Source organism: Labrus bergylta, chromosome 19 (genome assembly GCF_963930695.1).
Source record: "Labrus bergylta chromosome 19, fLabBer1.1, whole genome shotgun sequence".
Classification (NCBI taxonomy): Eukaryota; Metazoa; Chordata; class Actinopteri; order Labriformes; family Labridae; genus Labrus; species Labrus bergylta.
Window position 1 is genome coordinate 22,262,515 of NC_089213.1, and position 23,487 is coordinate 22,286,001.

General features: G+C 38.3%; 1 protein-coding gene across 1 annotated transcript; it reads left to right on the plus strand.

The window, feature by feature from the left end:
• The first annotated feature begins 718 nt into the window (after window positions 1-718).
• si:dkeyp-120h9.1 (Y+L amino acid transporter 2-like) lies at window positions 719-13,744 on the plus strand. The gene is made up of 12 exons (XM_020652367.3): window positions 719-868; window positions 3,390-3,782; window positions 3,916-4,091; window positions 5,134-5,276; window positions 6,861-6,986; window positions 7,264-7,408; window positions 7,700-7,823; window positions 8,647-8,750; window positions 8,868-8,964; window positions 9,054-9,203; window positions 10,366-10,549; window positions 11,179-13,744. Exons 2-12 carry the CDS (start codon window positions 3,654-3,656, stop codon window positions 11,271-11,273), a joined length of 1,473 nt encoding a protein of 490 aa, XP_020508023.1. The 5' UTR covers window positions 719-868; window positions 3,390-3,653; the 3' UTR covers window positions 11,274-13,744.
• The last annotated feature ends 9,743 nt before the right edge of the window (window positions 13,745-23,487 follow it).

The following is a 23,487-nucleotide window of genomic DNA, read 5'->3' on the forward strand; positions in this document are numbered from 1 at the left end:
AAACAGGACTCTGTCTTCCTTTGGCAACTTTATTCTTCCCGGTGCTGTATGTTTTATGAGCATCTTTCGTAAGAAGCATCGGGTCCTCACAACAAAAACGGCATACATGCAACATCCATCTCTTGACCACGACCCCGACTATTTACGTCACCTCTGCACACAGGCCGATGACGTCATATATCAAACCTAAAATTAAGAGATAATAACAACTTTTTTTTTATTTCTGTGTAAACTAACATGACATTACATTACCTGCATGTTTTTTTTAATTAACAAATTAAACAAATGTGAAATAATATTATATACAGTACTATCTAACTTATAGTGTAGTGTGCTTTCTTCTGTCAAATTGAATTGCATACAACTATTTATAGGTCGCAACACCAGGGTAAAGTAGAAATATAGATAATAAAGCCTTAAATGTAAAAACATTTTTTTTTAAAGTCTACGTCTGCTGAGTGATAGTAGCAACATGTCGATCACTGCTATCGTTACTATGAGGGACAAAAAATGACTAAATTATAAATAAATAAATAAATGAATAAACAAATAAATGTTGGGAGAAATGCATACAATAGAGTATAAATAATGAAATAATGAAATAAATGCATCAATAAATATATAAATAAATATATTCATATATTTATTTATGTATTTCTGTTAAATAAATACAGGTGTTTTTTTTTGGGCGGTTCAGTGGGAGGGGTCGGGACCCTCCTGTGTCGGTGGATGAGGAGGAGGAGCCGAAAAGCTAGCTTTAGTGCAGATGTCTAGGTATCGCCTGTAAACTGGCCAAAGTTGGTCTCACGAACCCGACACAGGCACATGTGAGGCTGCTTCACACACTGGAGGAAACATTCAAGGAAAGGTAACTATTGTCTGTGGTTTTTTTTTACACTGTGCACTTCCTGAACTATGAAATGATTTAACGATGTACATCTGACGTTAACCGGTATTTGTTTTATCAATAGCATCATATATGTTTGTGACTAAGCTAGCTTTGTTAGCATCCCTGCGGAAGTCAGAAAGATACAGTTTAAATCGGCGCCAGCTGATGTCGGCTACTTAATTAATGTGTTGTGAAACGCGCTTTGATTGGTCCTCCTCGTTCCTCCTTGCTCGTTAGCGGGCGATAACATGAGCTATCAAAATATATCCGGCGCTAATCATGAACAGTGAGCAGCATGTTTGAATAAACATTAGAGGATGTTTTGGTTACCGTGAATCAAACTGTGGGTAGTTTAACCATGATAGTGAAGTTGAGACTTAAAGTTACACCCATTTAGCAAACGTAGAGACATATTGTAGTCTGTGTCCACGTCTTCATCATGTCTGCAGCATGTGAAGTTTTAAAAGTAGAAACTTTGCTCATACATTTGTCAAGACGCTGTTTCTTCAGTGGAAAAATATTAATCACTTAATAACTAAACAGCAGTAGCTTAACTGGACGTCTATGTTCCCACATGTGCGAGTAGTCTTTCATTTCCTCGACAGAAAGTTTTTTTTTTTTTTTTTGAGCTTAGTGCTGAACAGAGGAATTTTACTGCTGCAGCCATGTTGGCTCAAACGGCTCAAACTGACAGAGCAGATGTTAAATCTCATTGGAGTAGTAGTAGGACGCACGGTGACTGTCCTTCATAGGCTGTTATGTCGCACATTTCAACAAGGCAATTCAAAGTGCTTCACACAAGACATCAAAAGCATCATGACAGAGGAAAGAAAAGAAACATTAAAATATAACATTGAAATTATTCATAGACGCATTATGTTTTTCTAAGAAGTATTGGACCATGTGCTGATTTTTATTCTGTGTCCATAATACAAGTGAAGTGTCATAAGATAATGAAATGAAAAAGACATTGCCAGATACAGATAACATTGTTTCCCCCACATGGTTGGCAGTAATGAGCACATTGTGTTACACACAAATGATGATGCTGTTAATAGTTCAGCTCTTGTGGCATGTGTTGTGCAATATCTGGCTTCTTGTGTGTTTGATTGCATGTGCTCTGTTCAGACTACTGCACCTTATTTGTACAGCTGTTTCCAAGAAAGACAAGTTTTGTTAATTGTGGCTAAATTTGGATCCATTGTCTGAGGCCCTTGAGAACTGAATCCTCAGGGTAGATGAGTTCAGGATGGTTTGCTCTAAACTTTAAATGAAATAGAGCGTCAGTCAAGACAGCTTTGTAAGGCAAATGTTGCCTTAGTTGACATATGTATTTTGAATGGATAAATTGAGCTGACTTATTGACAGCTCAATTGATTGGACTCATACTGGTTTGACTAAATATTCCCTTTTCCATTTCCCATCTGCACAGCTGTCTTAAGAGTCAGCCTCTGGTTGGACACTTTAATGATAACCTCAATTATTTAAATTTAAATCGCACCTTTAATGTTTGCACTGACTGTGATTTAATGTATGTTTTTTATTCTTTTTAAACAAAAAAAAGATTCATCTTGGGGTATTCTTTAAATCTTTTTTTCAGGTTAATATATATGTATGGGAGGGGGTGTCGTCGTTTTTGTGGTTAATTTGTAACAAATGTTTCATGTCATGTACGTCTTTGTAACCTGCTACTGGATGCTTAAATTTCCCTCGGGATCAATAAAGTATCTATCTATCTATCTATCTATCTATCTGTCTATTGTGAATGTTTATATATTGAATATTTTAAAATATTGTATCCATCATACATGCTCTGTGTTGAAAGTTCTCATGCCAGCAGTCACACCTGTGTATGGGAACCAGAGAAGAGTTATAAAGCGCTCAAATGAACTTCTGCTCAGACACAAAATGGAGACTTGAAAACACTGCTGCAGGCTTTTTGAAAAAGGTCACATTGCATATTCACGGTTGCATGCGTTACTGGCACCTTTATACATCTGAAAGGAGTTAATTTAATCCATTCAGTAACTCAATCAGTCATTCAGTTTCTTTTTAAGCGTTTACCTTTAAGGCTTTCCAGCTTCTAAAAAGAAGCCTAATTGCTGACATTGTGCTTGCTCTGACTCGGGTTTCACTTCACTTCACTGCGGTTGTTTTTTAAAATACTTTTTGATCAGTAACCTTATTACTTCTTAACTTTTCTAAAATAGCAGGTCCTGTTGACAACTATTATCTGTCAATCATTTTTAGCAAAGTGTCATTTGCTCAGGGATATCCTTTAAACATTTAATGTAAGCTTCTGTTTTGAAGCAGTTGAAGTTTTTTTTTTCTGGTGTAATTATGTTATATGATCTGTGCAAAGACTATTCACTCGTCAGTGACCTATTCAGCATTTTGAGGCTGAATCCAAGTGATTTCCATAATGTTAAAACTAGTCAGAAGAACTCCTGAAATGTGTGAAGCACTTCTGTGACACTGTATTTACTTGTTTTTCTTACAGATTATCCCAGTGAAGGATTAATCCTCGGATTCCACAATGGCGGTTTGAGACCTACAAACTCTTAGCCTCCTGGTGACACGCCCACCTCCTTCTCTCTTGTCCTGGTTTCCCCCAAACTGCTTCTCATTCATCCAGTATTTATCCCTTTTGCCTTGTTTTGGTGCCTGGTGCTGCCTGGAATCAGTCTGTCCTCATTATCGTTCCACATCACTCCCCTGATACCTCCTCTCTGCGCCCGGGCTGAGGGGCCGTAAATCCCTCAGAATGGTGGCCGAGGCAGACTCGGTGTCTCAGGGCAGCGGTGTGCGGCTGAAGCAGGAGATTTCCCTCCTCCATGGCGTCTGTCTCATCGTAGGAAACATGATAGGCTCTGGCATCTTCGTTTCACCTAAGGTAAAATTGTCTTCTCTGTTCAGCCAGTTGTATTTGTTTCCTGGATTGAACTGTATTTTCTTGTTAAATGATAGAGTTCACTCAACTGTAAATGTTGAAGTGTTCATTTTTTCAATCTTTTGTTATCCTGCAGGGAGTTCTAATGTACACGGGCTCATTCGGCCTGTCCCTTGTAGTGTGGGCCATTGGAGGGATATTTTCTGTGTTTGGAGCATTATGCTATGCTGAGCTGGGCACCACCATCCGTAAATCTGGAGCGTCCTACGCCTACATCCTTGAGGCCTTTGGAGGATTCTTAGCTTTTATTAGGTATGTGTGATTTAATTTTTCTGTCAGCTGGCACAGTTTCTCAAACATTTTTCAAGTGATATTGATGCTAGCAAGTACATTTCATTATACAATGTGTATATAAAATCAGGAAAAAAGGAGAATCTATTTGAGCACACTGTTGTCCTTTCACTTGTTTAACTGGTCTTTGACAGTTATTATTATTATTAAGGCTTTTTATATTGTTTAGATTAACTCTGTGCATATGTCTCTTTCATGGTAACATTAAAGGTCACATATTATGATAAATACACTTTAACAGGTTTTTTTAACACTAATATGTGTCCCTAGCCTGTCAACAAACCCCCCAGTTACGAGAAAAGTCCTTCCTCTGTCTTTTTCATGCTCCATTTTTCTGCAGAAGTGTGCTCAAACAGACCATTTGGAGATCTTCCCTTTGTGACAATACATAAATGTATAGTAGGAAATTTTGTGCTGATCTCAGACTCACACACACAAGCTGTTTCAAACACTGACGAACAGCCACACACACACACACAACAACAAGCTAACATGTCTGAAGTGTAGACATTAGATACAGAGTAAAAAATAAGGTAAAGTACCTCTCTGCCCAGGCCTGATCCAGGAGTCTGTGCTCCCTATATGTGCGCACTCCAGCTGTCTGTCTGTCTCTCTCAATCTGAGTCGTGGGTTGGTGGAGTGCAGCATGTTAAAATATTATTTATCACTTTGCAAAACATATTATTGATGAATATTGATAATTAACGGATATAAAGACGACAACAACTTTTTGCGACCACAAATACTGTTTACAGAGGCAGAGAGAAACGGACCAGTAAGAGATCAGTTCTTCAGGAATCAGGGAGCTGAAGAGAGTGAATAAACAGTTAGCACTCAGTGTTTTATTAGGAGCATAAAATTAATTTCTATTAAAGAAAATTTCCAAAAATCTTTTTTGTTGCTGTCAATTACAGATCTTTAAAGAAAGTAAATAAGTATTGGCTGAAAATCGGTATCTGTGCAAGTCTGTGCATCTCTAATCAACGTGATCATTTTCCTGTAGACTGTGGACGTCGTTGTTGATAGTGGAGCCAGCCTGTCAGGCGGTGATAGCTCTGACCTTCTCCAACTACCTGGTCCAGCCTTTCTACCCCACCTGCTCCGCCCCCTATACCGCTGTCCGCCTCATTGCTGCCGCCATCATATGTAAGACTCTCCCTATACTAAACACACTTTCATGGACGACTAAGGTGTGTGTGTGTGTTTTCTATACAGTATGTACCCATCGTCAGAGACATGGTGGAGCTGTACTTGCAGGACGGTTTAACCAGAGCGTTCAAAATACTGATCTGTAACTGTACATTGAATTAACAGTTTTGTTACAATGTTACAATTCACTTAGCAGATGCTTTTTATCCAAAGCGACGTACATCAGAGAGTAAGTACAACACTAATCCATTCATACACCACCGCCAAAGCTGCGGGAGCAATGCAGGGTCAAGTGTCTTGCTCAAGGACACATCGGACATGTTGCACAGCTGGGGAAACAGACATTACACATACATTACTGTGTATGAAACCTGGAGTGTCTCTGCTCAATAATGTTTTGGTTTTTTTGCTTTATTCAAAGTGTCAGCTGCTCTGCGGTTGACCTGAAACTAGTTTAAACTAGTCTAAAATGGCATGCAGCTTTGTGAACCACTTGGGTTCCTAGAGAAATGAATGACTTAAATATTTAGTTAGTAATTTCAGACCTGTTTATTTACTGAAAATGTCTGACTTTGTCGTATTTGTGCTGTATGTTCAGTACAGTCGGTATTGAAGACATGATCAAATGAAATCAATCACAGTAAATTTGTTCAGCTCTTATACACGCTGGGGAGCCAACATGCTTTTGTCTCTCTGAAAAGCTGCACTGTGGTATTTTATCTAATTTGAAGTTTCTCGGCTGTTTGTCCATATGTTAACCTTCAAATCTTCTCCTGTTAAGTCAACAGCAGACTGTTTGAGGAAGTGTGCCGAGGGAGTTCACACAATAGCTGAAAGGGAAAGCCATAAACGACTATATCCACGTCTACTTACACAGACAGTGTTTAAAAAGTCAGTGAAGTTTATTGTTGGCAGCACTTCTATCCATGCATTCTCATTTTAAAAAGATTAAACATGTTTCTTTGTGGCATTGTGATAAAGATAAAAATAAAATTTATTGAACCCCATGGGGGAAATTATTTTGTCACAACAGCTCAAGAAACAGGAATATAATTATCAAAAATAACAAGAAGTTAAAAATCAAACATATGTACATCAGTTAAATAAAGGGAGAAAAAATACAATAATAGAATAATACAAGGTATGTACACTTCCACTTGTGGAAAGAGTTATTATTATTATTATAAACACACAGTGTGAAGCATTGTTGATATGAGTCATATGATTTTTCTAAACACAGAGTCCGCCTGCTAGTTCCAGGGATTAAAATCCCTCTGAGTGTGATTAAAGCCTCAGATATATGACACCACTGACCAGCAGAGTTTGTCCTCTTTCCACATGTAAACACTTTCCATGTTTATAAATAAATGAACCTCTGCTCCCATCCCACCTCTATTTTTTCACTCTATCGAAAGGTCAGTGTAATTTTTATTTATCATATCCTGTTTTCATTTAGTTCATGACAGAAAAAAGACTTATCTCTCACTCTGTAATCCCTGCTCATCCTCTCCTTTCTGTGTTCATCAGTCAGTATAAACACATTACATTTAACACTGGCTGACTCCTTACTCTCTCCATCAGGTCTGCTGACCTGTGTGAACTGTATGAAGGTCAAATGGGGGGCCATTCTTCAGGTCATCTCCACGTTTGCCAAAGTGCTGGCTCTAATCGTCATCATTATTACTGGTCTTATTAAGCTGGGACAAGGTAGGACATGCAGAAAAATGTTTTGTCAAATATACTAGTCCAACACTTTACATAGCTGAGAATTGATGTGATTACATGCTTTTATGATTATCTGGTATATCTATTGTTAAACAAGACATGGTCTTAGGAGGGCATACTCGTTTTGTAAAGATTAAAAAAGATGCAAATTCAGTGTCCTCCAAATTGAATATTCAAAAAAATATTTAGCCCAGGATGTTGAAAGCAAGGACAGCCCTTGTTCCTGTACTGTGTTCATGTGGGTTCTATGTTTGTGCAGGTTTTGACCAGAACTTTGAGGACTCCTTCAAAGGGTCCAAGCTGAACCCTGGTGACATGGCCCTGGCTCTTTACTCAGCTCTGTATTCCTACTCCGGCTGGGACACGCTCAACTTCATCACAGAGGAGATCAAAAACCCAGAGAGGTTACAAAGTTCCTTCATTTTCATTCCAGATTCTCTCTTTACTCAATAAAAGTAACCTCACTGCTGTGAAACCGGCAACACTGGAGTTTCATTCAGTCAGAGATTTAAACTTTGCATCTTCTTTGTCATCTCACCAAGTATGAATGGTATGCAACACAGCTACAAATGAACTGTGGAAGTATGTACTGCCCAAGCTTTTATTACAAAATGTTTCATCAGCTGTTGACAAGAAAGACACCTGATATCTTTACTGATAGAAAAATGAAGACCACTTTTCTACTTTCCTTTTAGGAACCTGCCCTTGTCCATCGCTATCTCCATGCCCATTGTCACAGTAATTTACATCTTGACTAACGTGGCTTACTACGTCGTCATGGATGCAGACAAAGTGCTGACCAGTGAAGCCGTTGCTGTGGTGAGTTGTTTAAAGAAGCTAAATATGTAGCAATGTGACTTTGTGCATACTTTTGTTCAACTCTTATCAGTGCATCACAGGAGCAGCTGGGTTTGATCTCTCCTATCTCCTGCTGTCTTCTCTTTCAGCCCCATGCACAAAGCATCTGCTTCATTACTTGCTCTTTGTTATCTGTGACTGTAGGGGTCCAGATGATGACAGGAACATCATTTAGCTAAAGAGGTTAGCGCCCCACACAGGAACATAGGAAAGCTGATGATGTGATTAGTGCGTTAGCGGAGGGAGAATTGTACTCAGGCATGTTGACAGTGGTATCAGTGTGTTCATTCAGACAGTTCACTAATCCTACAAGCCATGGGGCTGTGTTGTCTTGAATACATTATGAGAGAAGAAGTAATTAGTTTGCATGACTGGGTTGAGATTGTAATCTCATTATACTCTCTTGTCACTCCAGCACTGCAAAGGTTAAAATAGCTTAACTTAAATTAAAACACGAAAGAACATCTTTGCTCTGTCAGAGGTAGGGCTGTAACAAATGTGTTATTTATTATTTAGATTAATCTCCTGCTTATTGGTTGTTTGATCTTTAAAATGTGTCTCCAGAAATCCAAGATGCCGCCCTAGAATGAATGAAAATCAGAGAATCTGACTTTTCTGTTTCTTTTTTTTCTTTATTTTACAGGTATGGTGCATGTCAGTAAACATTTCTGTAAATATGCCAGAGTTAGCCAAAAGTCCTCTCTCTGTGCTTTAAAATTAAGAGTCATTGATCTTACCGTTGAACTTGTGTAAGAATTAAGCATTTTGTTGAATCTCTCCTCAGACTTTTGCAGACGAAGCGCTGGGCTGGGCTCGATGGCTGATCCCTCTGTCTGTGGCCATTTCTTGTTATGGAGGTCTAAACTCCTCTATCATTGCTGCCTCCAGGTCCGTATATACAAGAACATCTGAAGCTGCGCCACATTTACATTTATTTTAATTCCGGGAAAACAATGTGCTAACATGGCAATGTCTAAAAAAAAAATGTTCCTTTCTCTCCTGCAGGTTATTTTTCGTTGGTTCAAGAGAAGGGCACTTACCAAATGTCCTGTGCATGATCCACATAAAGCGTTTCACCCCGATTCCTGCTCTGCTTTTCAATGTAAGTATGGTTAACTTTTACTGTTCTGAAAAAAAGAACCAGAGTGTTTATTCCGTCTCACTGATGTTTCTTTGTGTTCTGTTTTTCAGGGTGGTATGTCTCTGATCTACCTGTCTGTGCCTGACGTTTTCCAGTTGATCAACTACTTCAGTTTTAACTACTGGTTGTTCATCGGCCTGTCGATAGCCAGCCTGATCTACCTTCGCATTACAGCTCCAAATATGCACAGACCTGTAAAGGTAAAGACTAATGCAGCTTAAACATGCATGATGAGCAGGGACCATAGGGACTCTGCCTTCAAGACAAACGTTAGTACCGTATCTCTGGGTGTTATGAAACAAGCAGAGACATGAAATCTAAGTGTCAAGAGTGATATATGTCAATCGTTTCTGTGGGAAATTGGGGCCGCTTGAAAGTTCTCTATCAAACTCAAACCAGCTACAGTTTGTAAGAAACTTAAACCAGACCCAATTATGCATTTAATTTCTAACTACTTTTATGATAGCTGTATTTTCAACTTTTTTCTGTCAACTTCAAGTCTTCACTTCTTACTTTTTATTAAGCAGTTTATGTTTTTTAGGCTGTGAGAAATCCAAGATGACCCAAATCGCTTCTTTGCTATACAGACGTCTAACAAAGGAAAGGCATTGTGGTTTTGAGTGATTTTAATCACCTGGCCTTACCAAACACTCTTCATACAGTAGTTGTCAAAACTTTCTGTTAGCTTGTCTGACCCTAAAAAAAAAGTAGAAATAAATATGTATTTTATGCTTGCACTAACTATTCTGAATATTTTCAGAAAGTATATTTTGCCTTTTAGCTGCAAAGGCTCAAGTCACTTGTAAACCAATAATACAGTGTGTCCTTTTCCCATGCCCCCACCCCGTCGGAGGGCCAAAGGGCCTTATTATGAAAAACCTCAAGCCCCGGGGATTTCTCATCATGAAACTGACTGTCCACCTCAGCTCCAATTCAATGCTTGTGCTGAAAAGAAAATAATTTGAACACTAAATGAAAGAAACTACGTTGATCATAGCTGATTTTTTTCCTCTTGACAACTCAGGTCGGATAGATACTGTGCCGTCCATTAACTTTTGAGCGTGTATGACTTTTTCTCTTCAGTCCCTCTTGTTGACCTGACTCCTCTCAGTGATGTCTTTACTTATGAGTTATGATTTTGTTAAAAGTTCTTGATGTTGATTTAATTCCCCTACCATTAAAGTGAGTACATGCTCTGCAAACTGGCTGAGCAACTCAAGGGCTATTAAAGTCCATATCTAATCATCAGGGTCATGGTTTAACTTAATTCAATACTATTGTATTTCTTGATGCAATTGTTTTACATTTGATTCTAAAAAAAAAAATGTCCCTCTTTCTCCTCCTCCCACCTGTCCCCTGCAGCTCTCTCTGTTCTTCCCCATCGTTTACTGCTTGTGCAGCATCTTTCTGGTAGTGGTTCCCCTCTACAGTGACACCATCAACTCTCTGGTGGGCATTGCTGTGGCGCTGTCTGGTGTGCCAATCTACTTCATTTGCATCCACCTGCCAGCCAGCTCCAGACCAGCCTTCCTCGGTCGAATGCTCGGTAAGTGGGGGGCAACCCACTTTTCACTCAATTATATAATTATTTAATCCATTATACCATAGCTACTGTAAAATCATGTTTTTTTATTTAAAGGTTCACATTCAACAACTCGGCATTGTAAAACAAGGACACTACATTTCACCTTCTTGGCAGCACTCATTTTTCAGTTTTAAAAATGTATTACTTTATTTATTCTGGGAAACAGTTTGTGCAACAACTTGATTTCCTGTTACCTTAAGCTCACTTTGGCATCCAGTTATGTCTGCAAGCATTTCTCAGGACCCAATAACATAGCGTCCAAGTCCTGTGACATACAGTAAGCTCTAAATGAATGTGTTTGTGGGATGTTATTAAGAGTAACTCCTGAAAGTAGCTTACTAGTCTTATCCTTCTACCATAGTGTGCATAAAAAAAACACCTTTTTAGTGTAAAGTTTAAGAGTGTTGAGATTATGGTTTCAAAGTTCAGTGTGCTTAATGCCCACATGTTGTCAAGTTAAAAACTCCTGCCTTGGGGGTACTTTCATCCTTCATTGTATTTACTCAGGGCTAGAATGCTTGAGACTGTTTGTCCTAGACTAACACCAGTATCTGTTAAAATCAACCACCATTTTTCTTCTGTCACTGCAGATAATCTGTCTCTTAACATCCAAAAACTGTGCATGTGTTGTGTGGCCTCGCCTAATACCGACCTGGACAACATAGACCCAGAAAAGACTGAATGAGATAACAAAAAGCACACGTTTGAAGAGTATTATGGAGGAGAGTGAAGAGTGAACACTTAAGGAATCCGTGTGATGCAAACAATCAGGATTTACATATGTGAAGCTTGATGGATTTAACGAGGAAATAATGGAGAGCTAAGCTCAACACTTCTACTCCTACTCATCTCCTACATGAGCCATATTTTTAAAGGAGAAAGAATGACACATGATCACCGTCCTACAAACCGCACTGTACAGACAAGATCAGTGTGGCATGTGCACACTCGCATGCTCTTGTACACTGCAGTGTTGGCTGTTCGATTCCCTCCTTTACATGTCCAAATAAACTACAACTCACTCAACAATAAGCTGCCATAAAGCCTTAAGGTGGCACTGCAATAAAACAACAGCCTGATCCAAGAGGAATGGACTCTGCAAAATGCCTGCGGGATTAAGTCACAAGCAGCAAGTTATTCCAGAAAAAGTGGAGTTACACATGTTCATTGTATGCCTCACATGTGTTGTGTCATGTTTCTCATTTCAAGCTCTTGAACTTGAACCAGTTTCATCCTCTTACTAGAACATTACATAGGAATATCTTCAGAAGTAAAAGAAAAAGTAATTTTTAATCTCATTACCTGTGATCTCTTAAATACAAAAGTGACCCAATTAGATGGTTCCTGACTTCAAGGTCCCTAGACTGTCAGATTTAAAATGTAAGAAGTCCAGATTTTTGGGGGCGGTGTTTGTGGTCCTCATAAATATTATCCACTTGGAAATAATCCTGAATTTAGATTTTAAGCATTGACTGTACAGGCATCCTTCGATGTTCTTTAACTTGCAAACAGACCTCTGTAACCTTCATATGGCAAATTTCAATCACAATTTCAGTTTGCCACATAAATACCTTGTGAGCTCTAATCAGATTTGTCACTGAACTGAAGGACAAAGCAGACAAGTGTTGATGGTCTCTTATTATAATGTAGTGTAGGAGGGTGGCACTATTTTCAATGAGTTTAAATGAGCTAATAAGAATGTGTCCGTTGACTTTGAATGTTTTTTTTAAATGATTTTTCAGGTGGTAGTTCTCATAGGAATATGATCAGAACATCTGTCACCATGTTTCATGCTGCTGTAGTTAAGGTAATCCATAAGGTAATCCATAAGGACTGTGAATGCATAATCAGGGCATTTTTTTTGGTTTCTGGTGCCTCCTAGTGGAAGCTAAAAGGTACAAGTTTTACTTTAAGGGTGCATCAGCAACTTGTGTTTTTTGACGCTGTATAATTATAGTGACCTTGTTCTTTGAGCCAGGTGGATTGTGACTGAGTATAAGCACACAAGTCAAATACAAGTACCTCTAAACTGTGCTGATGTACAGTACTTGATTGATTGCACGACTGGTGGTTGTGTACACACTCGCATAATGTTCCAACTCTTAACACATTTCTAATGCAGCCTAAGTGTTAAGGTTATGGAAAAGGTTTTACAAGTTTTAATTCAAATGTGTTTGTTTTCCTGATAAAACAAACGTATGTGCCGACTCCTCTGGGTCTTAATTTTCTTCTGAATGGGTTCTTTATAGATCCAAACCTCAGGATCCACACTGCTAATGTGCTCACTTGATGATATTTATTATCTCTCTTCTTTTTTTTTTTTTTTGCACAAACATGTCACAAGACTTTGAATCAGTAATGGGGTATTGAATATAATGTTGCCTTTTGAATATATCACACACTGACCGTTTATTCACATATAACCAAAGGTCTTTAACAGGCTGGTGCATTGTTCTGCTCAGAGTGCAGAGAGCTCTTAGTAAAGTGTCTCTGCTTTCTAGTGAGAGCATTCTAGGTGTAGTTTGTTGAAACAGGTAGAACCAGTCAAACTTCTGTGTTTGTATTGTAATGTGCTCTTTCTCAGCTGTATGTGCCTTCTGTGAGTGTGGTCCACCAAACAACTTGTCTATTTTTATATTGTAACATGATGTTTTGTGTACAGTGTCTAAAGCAAAATAGAATTTACATAAAGCTGTAGGGTTTGCCAGATGTTATTCAGGTCTTTTTGAAAGTTTAGATCATGCTAAACCAATGGAGCAGCTTCATGTTTTGTAGTTCAGGTCAGTCTAAAACGTTTAGGTCTTACATAGACCATGTTTTGTGTTATCCCGAAGTACAACACCAGCCAACGGTAGATTTGTTTAATGTTGGTTGCTCTGGATTGTGTCATTGTAACCACAATATGTCTGAAGTAAACTATGAATATATTCAATGTATTTTTCACGTATGAAGTTATTATATACTCCGGAAACTTGAATGTTGCAGTATAACGAGCATAGGGTACCAAATGTGTTTTTTTTTCTGTTCCTCTTTTGCGTATTTGTAGAATTTTGTTAACTGTTTGTATTTATCATGTTTTGGACAAACAAAAGTTGCAAAAACGTTTTTTTTTCCCCCAAGTACGTTTTATTTCAATAAAGTAAATAATAAAATGTGCGTTTCTGTGAATTCAATTTAATTTTTTTATGTAGCTACCGGCTTCTTTTGTTTTTTACAAGTTATTTTCAAGAATAACTGAGAATTTTATTCTTTATCAGAATAAATATGTTATTTTAAATAGTCAACCAGCCCTCTTAGAAAATGTTGAAAGTTCTCTTTTGACAGTAACTACTGCTGAGATTTGACATTGGATAACGTGTAGAGAAGGTGAAAATATTTGTTGAATGTTGTTGAAAACAATTTTAGGTAAGTACCTCCCAGGGACCAGAATTACTATCCCAAAGGTGTTTTGCACTCAAATTCTGTTTAACAATAATATGAAAAGAAAATTTCTCACTTTTCTGATCAGTCATGTTAAAAAAAGAAAACCATGGTGGCAGTGATTTTAAACCTTGCATAGCTTTAATAAGTGAAATATTCCATCAAAGTGGGATGACTGTTCTTGAAAAACTTTTTTACTTTACTTTTTTAAAATAAATTAAAACTTTGTGTCTGCTTGCTTCTTTGCTTTATAATACATTTGTGTACACTGATTCTGTAGGTTACACACGGATACACACAAATATTACCAAGTGAGGACTATCATTTTACACACACGGATACACACAAATATTACCAAGTGAGGACTATCATTTTACACACACGGATACACACAAATATTACCAAGTGAGGACTTTCATTTTACACACACGGATACACACAAATATTACCAAGTGAGGACTTTCATTTTACACACACGGATACACACAAATATTACCAAGTGAGGGCTATCATTTTACACACACGGATACACACAAATATTACCAAGTGAGGACTTTAATTTTACACCAACCAAGTGAGGACCATGTTTAATTGTAGAGTGATTGTACAAGTATACGTATAACAATTGATTTGACTTATTGTAAGTGCTTCTTTACCTTGTTATACATTAATGAACACTTGCTCAATCTGTTTGCTGCAAACACACACACACACACACACACACAAATGCAATCACACTTGTATAACCAACTGTGGACTGTGGGTTTAAACCAACCAAGTGAGGACCGTTTTATTGGGATGTGCATCAAATCACAAATTACAATCCTGTAACTGTAGATGTGAGTTTGTAAAAAATTGCTTCAATTACGAGTGCTTTTGGAAACTTTTGATACATTAAATATTTTTTCTGAGCAATAAAACAATTTCATCTAGTTAAAAAATTTAACAAGGCATATTCAAGACTCAGTGGGTCCTCATCTTGGCTTCATAAATAAAGTAACTAGAGGGGACTTCTACAGTGACCCTTGTTGGATTGTTGGTCCACTGTTGGTGATTATGTAATGATGCCAAGGTGTACTGTTGGAAACACAAAGTAGCATAACCTTTGAATAGGAAAGACTGAGAACGCAGAACCCTAATGTGAGTTGGGCCGACAGAGATACTGGAATGATTAGCTGTGAATCTAGGGAGGGGCTGGTGTTTAACACCAAAATAAAGGACCAAAAATGTGTGCTTAACCAGTACACAGACACACTGCCCATGCCTTTATCCCTCTGACTAACCGCCTTCCTTCCATCCTCCTCAGGTGACTGGCCTCCATCTATCTTGCGTTCTGGGGGGATTGTTGCGGAGGCATCACATTTCAGCCGGGTGTGCACTTTTTGCTTCATTTGCTGCCCTGCTGATAGGTGCTCATTCTTGGAGGGAGGCCTGACTAACTCCCTAACCAGGACTTCAGGAGTTGGGTTCCACTGACTCATGCATAAAAGATACAGCAGTGGAGGGGAGATGTAGCCGAGCACGATAACAGCTACAGTAACAGCTCTTTTGCTACAGAGTGCAGGACAGGCTTCAGACACAATAAGATATTAACCCTAAACAGCCTGTGCTGCTAAGGTGGATCTTGATGCTCCAGAGGGGGTATCTGTCCTGGGGATGGACAAAAGCACCAGGGTGCTGCTCTTTGATGGGTGAGTGGCCCTCGTACAGTGGCACCAGCTTGTCATCATGGAGCTGCCACGACGCCTGAACTGGATAAGAAACCGACCCTGGAGGCCTCATGTCTGCCACAGGGAGTTCAACCGTAAGTGTTTCTCTTTTCATTTCTGTTGATAGCTAAAAAAAAAAAATGCATTGAAATAATCTGAAGCCCTGCAGTTCTTTTCTCTTTCTGCTCTGATATTCTGCACTTTCTTGTGGACGTTCTGTGTCCACATTTCATATTCTAAGTGCTGCTGTGAACCTGAGAAGCCCCTAGTGAAGTCATCTCTGTCATGTCAGGCCAAATGTTGTTACTGACTCTTTACACTCTTTGTGCTGCTGCTGCTGCTCTGAGAGAATCTGTATGTGCTTCCTCATGTGGATCGTAGACACTGTTATCTATTGTTTTTAATGGTTTCAAATGTAGCCTATTTAAATACAGCCAATTATCCAGGTTTTGTGAATTACTAATGTGACTCAGATAGTGGATTACACCAAGCAGGAACCACTAACATCCCCTCATCCCCTTGACTCATCTGTCACATAACTGCATTTTACTTATCATGTTACTTGAGCATCTTTTTCACTATTCATCACTGCACTGTTTCATATTTAGTCTTGTAAATATTAGTCTTCTCTTATTATGTTTATTGTTGATATTTAATGTTCTACCTGTTCATAAGAGAGCACAGTTCACCAAAGTTAAATTCCTTGTGTGTGTAAGCATACCTGGACAATAAATCTGATTCTGATAATGTAAGCAATGTCTCAATTTGAAGTAAAATTATACACCAGGCTGAACATGACATTCACTCTAATATCTTCTGTCAGCATTAATCATGAAAACTGGACAAATAAACCTTGTTTTTTCATCACAACACATCACACTCCATTTGTGGAGGTGTTTCCATGTGAAATCCTTAATTAAAAAATAATCTGATATCCCCGCTAGATGTAGTAGAATAGAATAGAATAAAATAGAATAGAATAGAATGACTTTATTGATCCAAAACTGGGAAATTGTGGCGTTACAGCAGCAGGTTGTCCAAACACACAATATTATCAAAAACACAATATTAGCAAATTTAAACACAATATAATATTGAATACAAAGTTAATAAGCACTAAAAATATCGAAACTAAGAATGGGAATATATACAACCAGGATTTAATTTAGCATTACTAGTCTTAATTAAGAAAAGATTAAATACAACATACTCTGCTGGAGGTACATGTAAATGTCCAAATGTAAATATTTTACTGATGGATGATAATTTCCTTACTCTTACATGTTAAAGAAGCTTTTATTGTGAAATCCTCGTGGTACATCCACACAGACATTGGTCAGTTGACTCTGAGGTGATCAATGAATGTTTTATTGCTTCTGTGCTGATTTTGTCGGATCAGATTGTAGGCAGAAGGGATTACAGCACTCAGGTAGCTGTGCCTAGTGGGTCTAGTGTTTTGTAATTTGGATCTGGTGTTGCTTACCAACAGCACACCTTCTTTGCTTTTTTTAAGTGGATACTTACACACAGGAAGAATGTGTGTGTTAAGTGCGTACTACCGTTGTGCATTAGGGGGATGGATCGATTGAAACTAAGTGCTCACTGGCTGCTGTCGTCTTAATGTTGCTGAGTTTAAAGGCTCTTGTTGCTAAAGCTTCTACCTTGAACCAAATGCAGTTCTGTCCACATCCTGTCAGCCTATTTTATATTTTATGAGAATGTTTGAGGTTAAGATGCTGAAGAGGAAACGAGTGAAAGCAAAATGTTTCCTTAGCATACTGAAGCATTTCAGATCCTCTGTGGGGAAGAAAATGTTCTTTTGTTTTCATAAAGCATTAAAACCTTGTGTTTTGCACTAGTTGACTGACATTGTTTCAGTCTGTTGGGGATGGGGAGCACATGCTGCCTTTGAACAATTAAATGGTAATGACGGGACAAGACTTAAAATGCTGACGCTTTTAAAAGAGCATGATCTGTGTAACAACGCTTTTGATTGATTGTGTAATAGAGGCTGTAAAAGCCGTTAAACTTTCCCAGGTAGTGGAAGGGGGTACTACTTTCCTAAATGGAAAACATTGTAAATGGATCAGAAATTATGTTAAAATACCATTGAAATGAAATGTGATAAACACAGATGTGTCTTCACTGCTGCTAATTGCTGTGCTTATGTTGGATTAACGATAGGTCTTTGTAATACAGCATTGAGTAAGGTCCTTTCCCCTACTCTTTTGTAATATTAAATAACAGAGTGAGGGATTGTACCTGCTTTTAGAAAGTAATAGATATATAAAGATGATTGACTCATTTATTGATTCGCTTCAGTCTGTACTATAAATATTCATAACATTTCCTTCCTGTTTTCAGTCAAATTTTTAAAACATATTCCTGCAAACATGTTAGGCTTTCCCCTTTCTAATGTCTAGTGGAAAGAAAAACATAACTAAAAACTACAGGCAAACAAAATCCTTCCCCCACATTAGGGGAGCATTTCCCTTTTAACTTCTTTAATTTTGACGGCACTTCTTAACAAATATAAACCCTAAACGCTTTGAAGCTGAAACAGGAAGTTTTAAAGAAGCCACAGAGGAAAGTTGTCCTTTTTAATGGTACCCAGAAAACCCCTTCATGGTACCCTAACCTGATTACTGGTTTACCTCTAAATGTTTTTGGGCTGGTATCTACCAGCTTTCATAAAAACCTTTCAGCTGTGCTTGTGCAAAAAGAAAAACACCCTTACCTACTCAGGGGTGATGTTAATGTTTCATTTTTAGTTTCTACTGTGATTATCCCCCTGTCTCACCTGCAGGTTTGATAACTTAAAACACCTTTTACCTTTGAGTTTGATTAAACCTGAATAAGTCTGTTTTTATTTTCCACACAGGACATTGGACAACTCTTCACAGTTTATGGCAATTCTCTGTGGATGTGCGGTGTTTTCTCTCTCCCATGTTTCTGAAGCCATGGATATTAACTTAGTCTGTTAACTTGTTTATGTGTTATCAATGTAGTTACTCTCAAATGTTCCAGTTTTCACTTTAGTCACTTGCATCAATATAGAAATGGTCTTGATGGGTATCAAAAACCAGTGTCCAAATATATCTTTCTGTGATGTTCCCCTTTATTGGAGAACAATGATTGAAAATGATTGTATAAATCCAGATTGTAATTTGCTGTTCTCTTGCCGCGTTAGTGTTTGTGTTCCTGTGTTCCTGTGTTGTGTGTTGCGTACTAAGTACTATGTTTTCCCTCCACATGCCCATTGCCCAACTAACTTCCTATTCAACTGTGGCCTATATACACCTGCCCCGATTGCCTGCCCAATAACCACACAATAGCCTCCTGCCACCTCCACAATCTACTCCACCAAGTGACTAAATCAATAAACACAAAAACTTTTTAGACATTAGGAACCTAACACAAACAAAATTGGCTCATACAAACGATTTAGTTTGACCTTGGAAGCATTAGTAACTATAGCAACAACTCACATTCAAGTTCCTCATATAAAGTCACAGATGTTCCTCAGTTTGTCCACCCACATGTATTTTATCATCGCCTACTGTGCTATTTGTACTTTGGTTATTGTTTCTCTGGATAATGATATACATTGTCTCTCAGTGTTTACAGCATGAAATGTAAGTATCAAGTCATACTCTATTTTGTTTATGGACTAGTAGTTAAAACATATTGTGTGCGGGTTTTTTTTGAAAGCAAGACAGAATCCTTTTTTTATTGCCAAGTACATTGACACATACAAGGAATTTGTCTGGGTGTATTGGTGCAAAAACAGTTAACAAAGGAAATAAGGCAAAATAGCAAGAACTTAAATAGAATAAAATAGAAGAAGTATTTACAAATATTTATAATAGAGTATAGGAAATATAAAAAATGTACAAAAGGTGCAGACAATGTGTAGGTAGTTTACCTGTGTACATTAGTTCTGATATCTTTTTGCAACAATGTTTTTTAGTGACAAAAACCAAAGGGTCCCTCAGCAGTGGTTAAAGAATGAAACATTCAATGACAATGTGTCTTAGTTTAAGTTTTTTTATGAGCATTACATCAAGTTAAATATATGTAATATATTATCTATTTTCTTGAATATACAGTATATAAATGTATATAAATATAAATATATATATATATATATATATATATATATATATATATATATATATATAGATTGACATTCATTGAGTGAATTTGTTGTTATTTATTTTCTTTCTTATTTATAATTCAGCCAATGTCACTTAGACTATATATGATTCTCATTAAACATTTTTGTTGCCACGATTCACCACTAGGGGGCCTCCTGAGTTTAATAATGTAATAACAGATGTCTGAATGCGCCACAAACATACAGGGCACATACATACTGGATGTTCCTCCATTTAGCTCTGAGGGAAGTGAACCAACACCCAAAAATTGCACTTCTGCTCTGATCCACAATTTTGTAGTGCATGTGCGAAACATGATGAAAAGTGCTCTCTTCCTTTGCTTAAGATTGCAATGTATTGTCCCCGTTTTTTGGCACCAGCTGAGGACAAATTGCTACTCCAAAGGATCATCAGTCTGAATTCATGAATAATGCAGAGGCTGAAAAGAGAGAGACACTTGCTTTCTTGTTAAATGATGAACAAAAACACACATACAAGCAGAGCTATCTCTAGTTAATTATCTGGCATTATGTTGTTTTTACCTTTAAATGAGACGAAGACATAAAGGATGTGAATGAAGTCTAACACTTTACCTAATTGTTTTATTCTGTTTATGACCTGCCTGACTATGCCACATTTTTCTTCTCCTTTATTCTGTTGATGTCACCCCTTTCTTTCCTGCACCTCTGTGCCCCTCACCTCTGCCCTCCATGCATTTGCTTTATTGCTTTCTTTCTTCCTCATCTATCCTCTCCCCTCCCCTCACTTATCGTCCTTGTGCCCCCCGCGACCTCCCTCTCTCCAAGCCATCCCAATTTCAACCCCCCCCCCCTCCCCCTCTCCAGATCTTTATTATCCACCTACCTCTCCTCGTCTCTCCTCTCTGTTCTCTGCAGCCAGATTTGTAATGGTGCTCTCTTTCTGCAAATCTTCCCACTCCATAGCAACGCGCCTCCTCACTACTCTGCTGCCACTGATGCAGGAGGCGGCGTTTGGGATGTGAAACTACATCAGAGGAGATTACATATTGCCTCTGCTCATTCTCCACTTGTCAGCTGTAGCTTGAAATGATTTCTCTCTGTATTGTCTCATGGCTCACTCACACCTTCTTTTTTTTCTCTCCCATCTCTTAAAACCCTTTACAAACATCTTTCTTCTTTCTCTCCGGCTTTTCTTTTCGGTTTGTCTGTCCATCTCTTATCCTGAAAAGTATTCAATTCACAAGCTCTCACTGTACATGCGAGTGTGAAGTCATGTTGGCTCTTTCTCTGTAATTTAACACAATAAAGTCAACAAGCAGGGCTGCTGCGTGGGCTGCTTGTGCACACAGATAGAAAGACTAATGGAAAAGATGAGGAGAGAGTGAGAGACAGGGGGAGGAGAGAATACAATAAAACACAGCCCTATATTCCCAGAGAAGAAGAGCATGTGTTGTTTTTTTCTGCTCTCTGATCTCCATTTCATGTTTGGCAGAAAGTCTTCTATGTGTGTCAGGTCAAACAGTCACTGAACCTGATGCATATGTGATAATATACTGCAGTCAAATGTACAAGAAGGGCCCTGCGTTAGCTCAGTTGGTGATGTAGGTACCCCATGCTCATCATCATCGACATCACACTGGGAGCAAGATTGACCCCTCGGTGTTGACGCCATTTAGTGCATCTCTCACTCTCCCCCCATTTCCTGTCTCTCTATATCAAATAAGGGCAAACATCCACAAACAAACTTAAACATTAACCGAAAACTTTAACTGTGTCATCGTTCAAAAACATTATTTTCTGACATAGTTTTGGTTTAAATGAAAGTTATTTGAATTGAATCCAGATTCATTTGCACAGGTTGTGATATACCCATGTACGATTTTTTTTCTTCCAATTTATGGCAAATGGCAAAAACATAAAGGAATCCAAATGGCTACATAAAACCAATCAAGCTATGTGAAAAACCAGGGATTTGTCTCTGCATGTTTTTTGCCTCTTGGCTGTATTGAAAACATGCTAAATATGCAACACTGATGTAGTTGACATGGCGTCTTTCTCAGCCCACTTTTGCCTGTTTACTTATAAAAAAAACTTGTATGAGAAAACCATTTCACATACACAGTGATATTCTTCATTGCAAATATAGAAATGTCAGATCTTCTTTAAGGTGCTCAGCACGTACACATTTCTTTTGTTTTTTATAAAATCTTAAAGGGAAAAAAACGTAATTCTCTAAATTTACCATTGATGTTTTGGAAATCAGTTGCTCAAGCAAGCTAAGGTGGTGTTGGGACAAACTGACACAGACTTCTTGTTGATTTAAATGGAGCCGTTCCAATGTCAGAGAAGCAGATAAACCGCAAAAAAGCCTCAGCATCCAGCCTCCAGGGTGGTGCACTGTAGCCAAGCCTGACAGCTGAACTCTCTGAATGATAGAAAGAGCAAATAGGATGTTGTTGTTTCTGTCACAATCCGGACGTAATTAAAGAAAAGTTCAGGACTCAAGAGGGACAACGTTTGAAAGAAAACCCACATTTATGATGAAAACACAGTCAATGCAAGGACCCTAAGATACACTCTTATCTACGCATGTATGCATCTACAATAAGCAGAAGAGGTTTTTTATGTCCTTCAGCAGCAGGACAAAGTACTTGGACTGGACAAATCTCCTCTTTGTTTTCTTGTTATCTGTTGTCTCTGTCTACTTTTCTTTTCAATGTGTGTCTATATTTTTGGCAGGTCTTCAAAAATGCTGCAATCAAACGGCAAACATACTGCAATGACACAAAACAGCACCCCATGTCTACTTAGTTGAATAGGATAAGGCTGACTGATCACACTTTATGCAAGTTTCAGGGTCTCAAGGCCAAGGCTGAGAGATTTGGCATCCTCTGAGTATATGGCAAAAGTAGCTCATGAGCTCATGGTTCCCATGTCTCTGGGTTTGCACTGGGTTGCCAGTTTGTTCTTTGTGCTTCTCAGTAGAACTCCTGGGTTTTTCATGGTGGTCAGGATGTGGCTTTATTGAGTGTCCATTCCCCCACAGAAGGATGCCAGACCAGCATCATTGTGTGAGTGTGTGTTCTTGCGTGCAAGAGAGCGAGATGCTGGCCTTGGTTTAAGTCATGCTGGCATCTCAGATGAGAAGAAACATTCAGATGCTGATGAACCGGAAAGAAGGTCTCGATGCGAACCGCTAATGCTGTGGCAGAGTGTCAGCAAACACACAGCAAATGTCATCAGTGGCTGAGGAGGAGTTGTCTAAAATCTGACAAAACATCCCTGATGATTTCTTGTGATGCCATGATTTAAGTCACAACTTGTCTTGGGTATCCTCATTCTTGTCCAACTTTGGCCAATTCTGGCTCCCAAAATGATATTAAGGCAACATAAAAAATGATTTTTTTATCATTATGATATGGGGATGATATAACAGCTATGTGAAATTCTGACTAGTGATGGGTACGAGCACTTGTAGAAATTATTTGAGTAACATTTCAGAACTTGTGCACCCATGTTGTTGTAAGCTACAGTAATTCAACTAATTAGCATATATGTGTGACCGAGCTTTCTTGGTGGCTCTTACTGAATTAGAAAGAAAATAATTAACGTTACATAGAGGTGTAACTTCT

Bases quoted from the DNA above. Each gene is read 5' to 3' on its own strand.
- si:dkeyp-120h9.1 (XM_020652367.3), top strand. From the start codon at position 3,654: ATGGTGGCCGAGGCAGACTCGGTGTCTCAGGGCAGCGGTGTGCGGCTG. The intron at 5,277-6,860 runs GTAAGACTCTCC...TCTCTCCATCAG, and splicing joins CATTGCTGCCGCCATCATAT to GTCTGCTGACCTGTGTGAAC. The intron at 7,409-7,699 runs GTTACAAAGTTC...CTTTCCTTTTAG, and splicing joins GAGATCAAAAACCCAGAGAG to GAACCTGCCCTTGTCCATCG.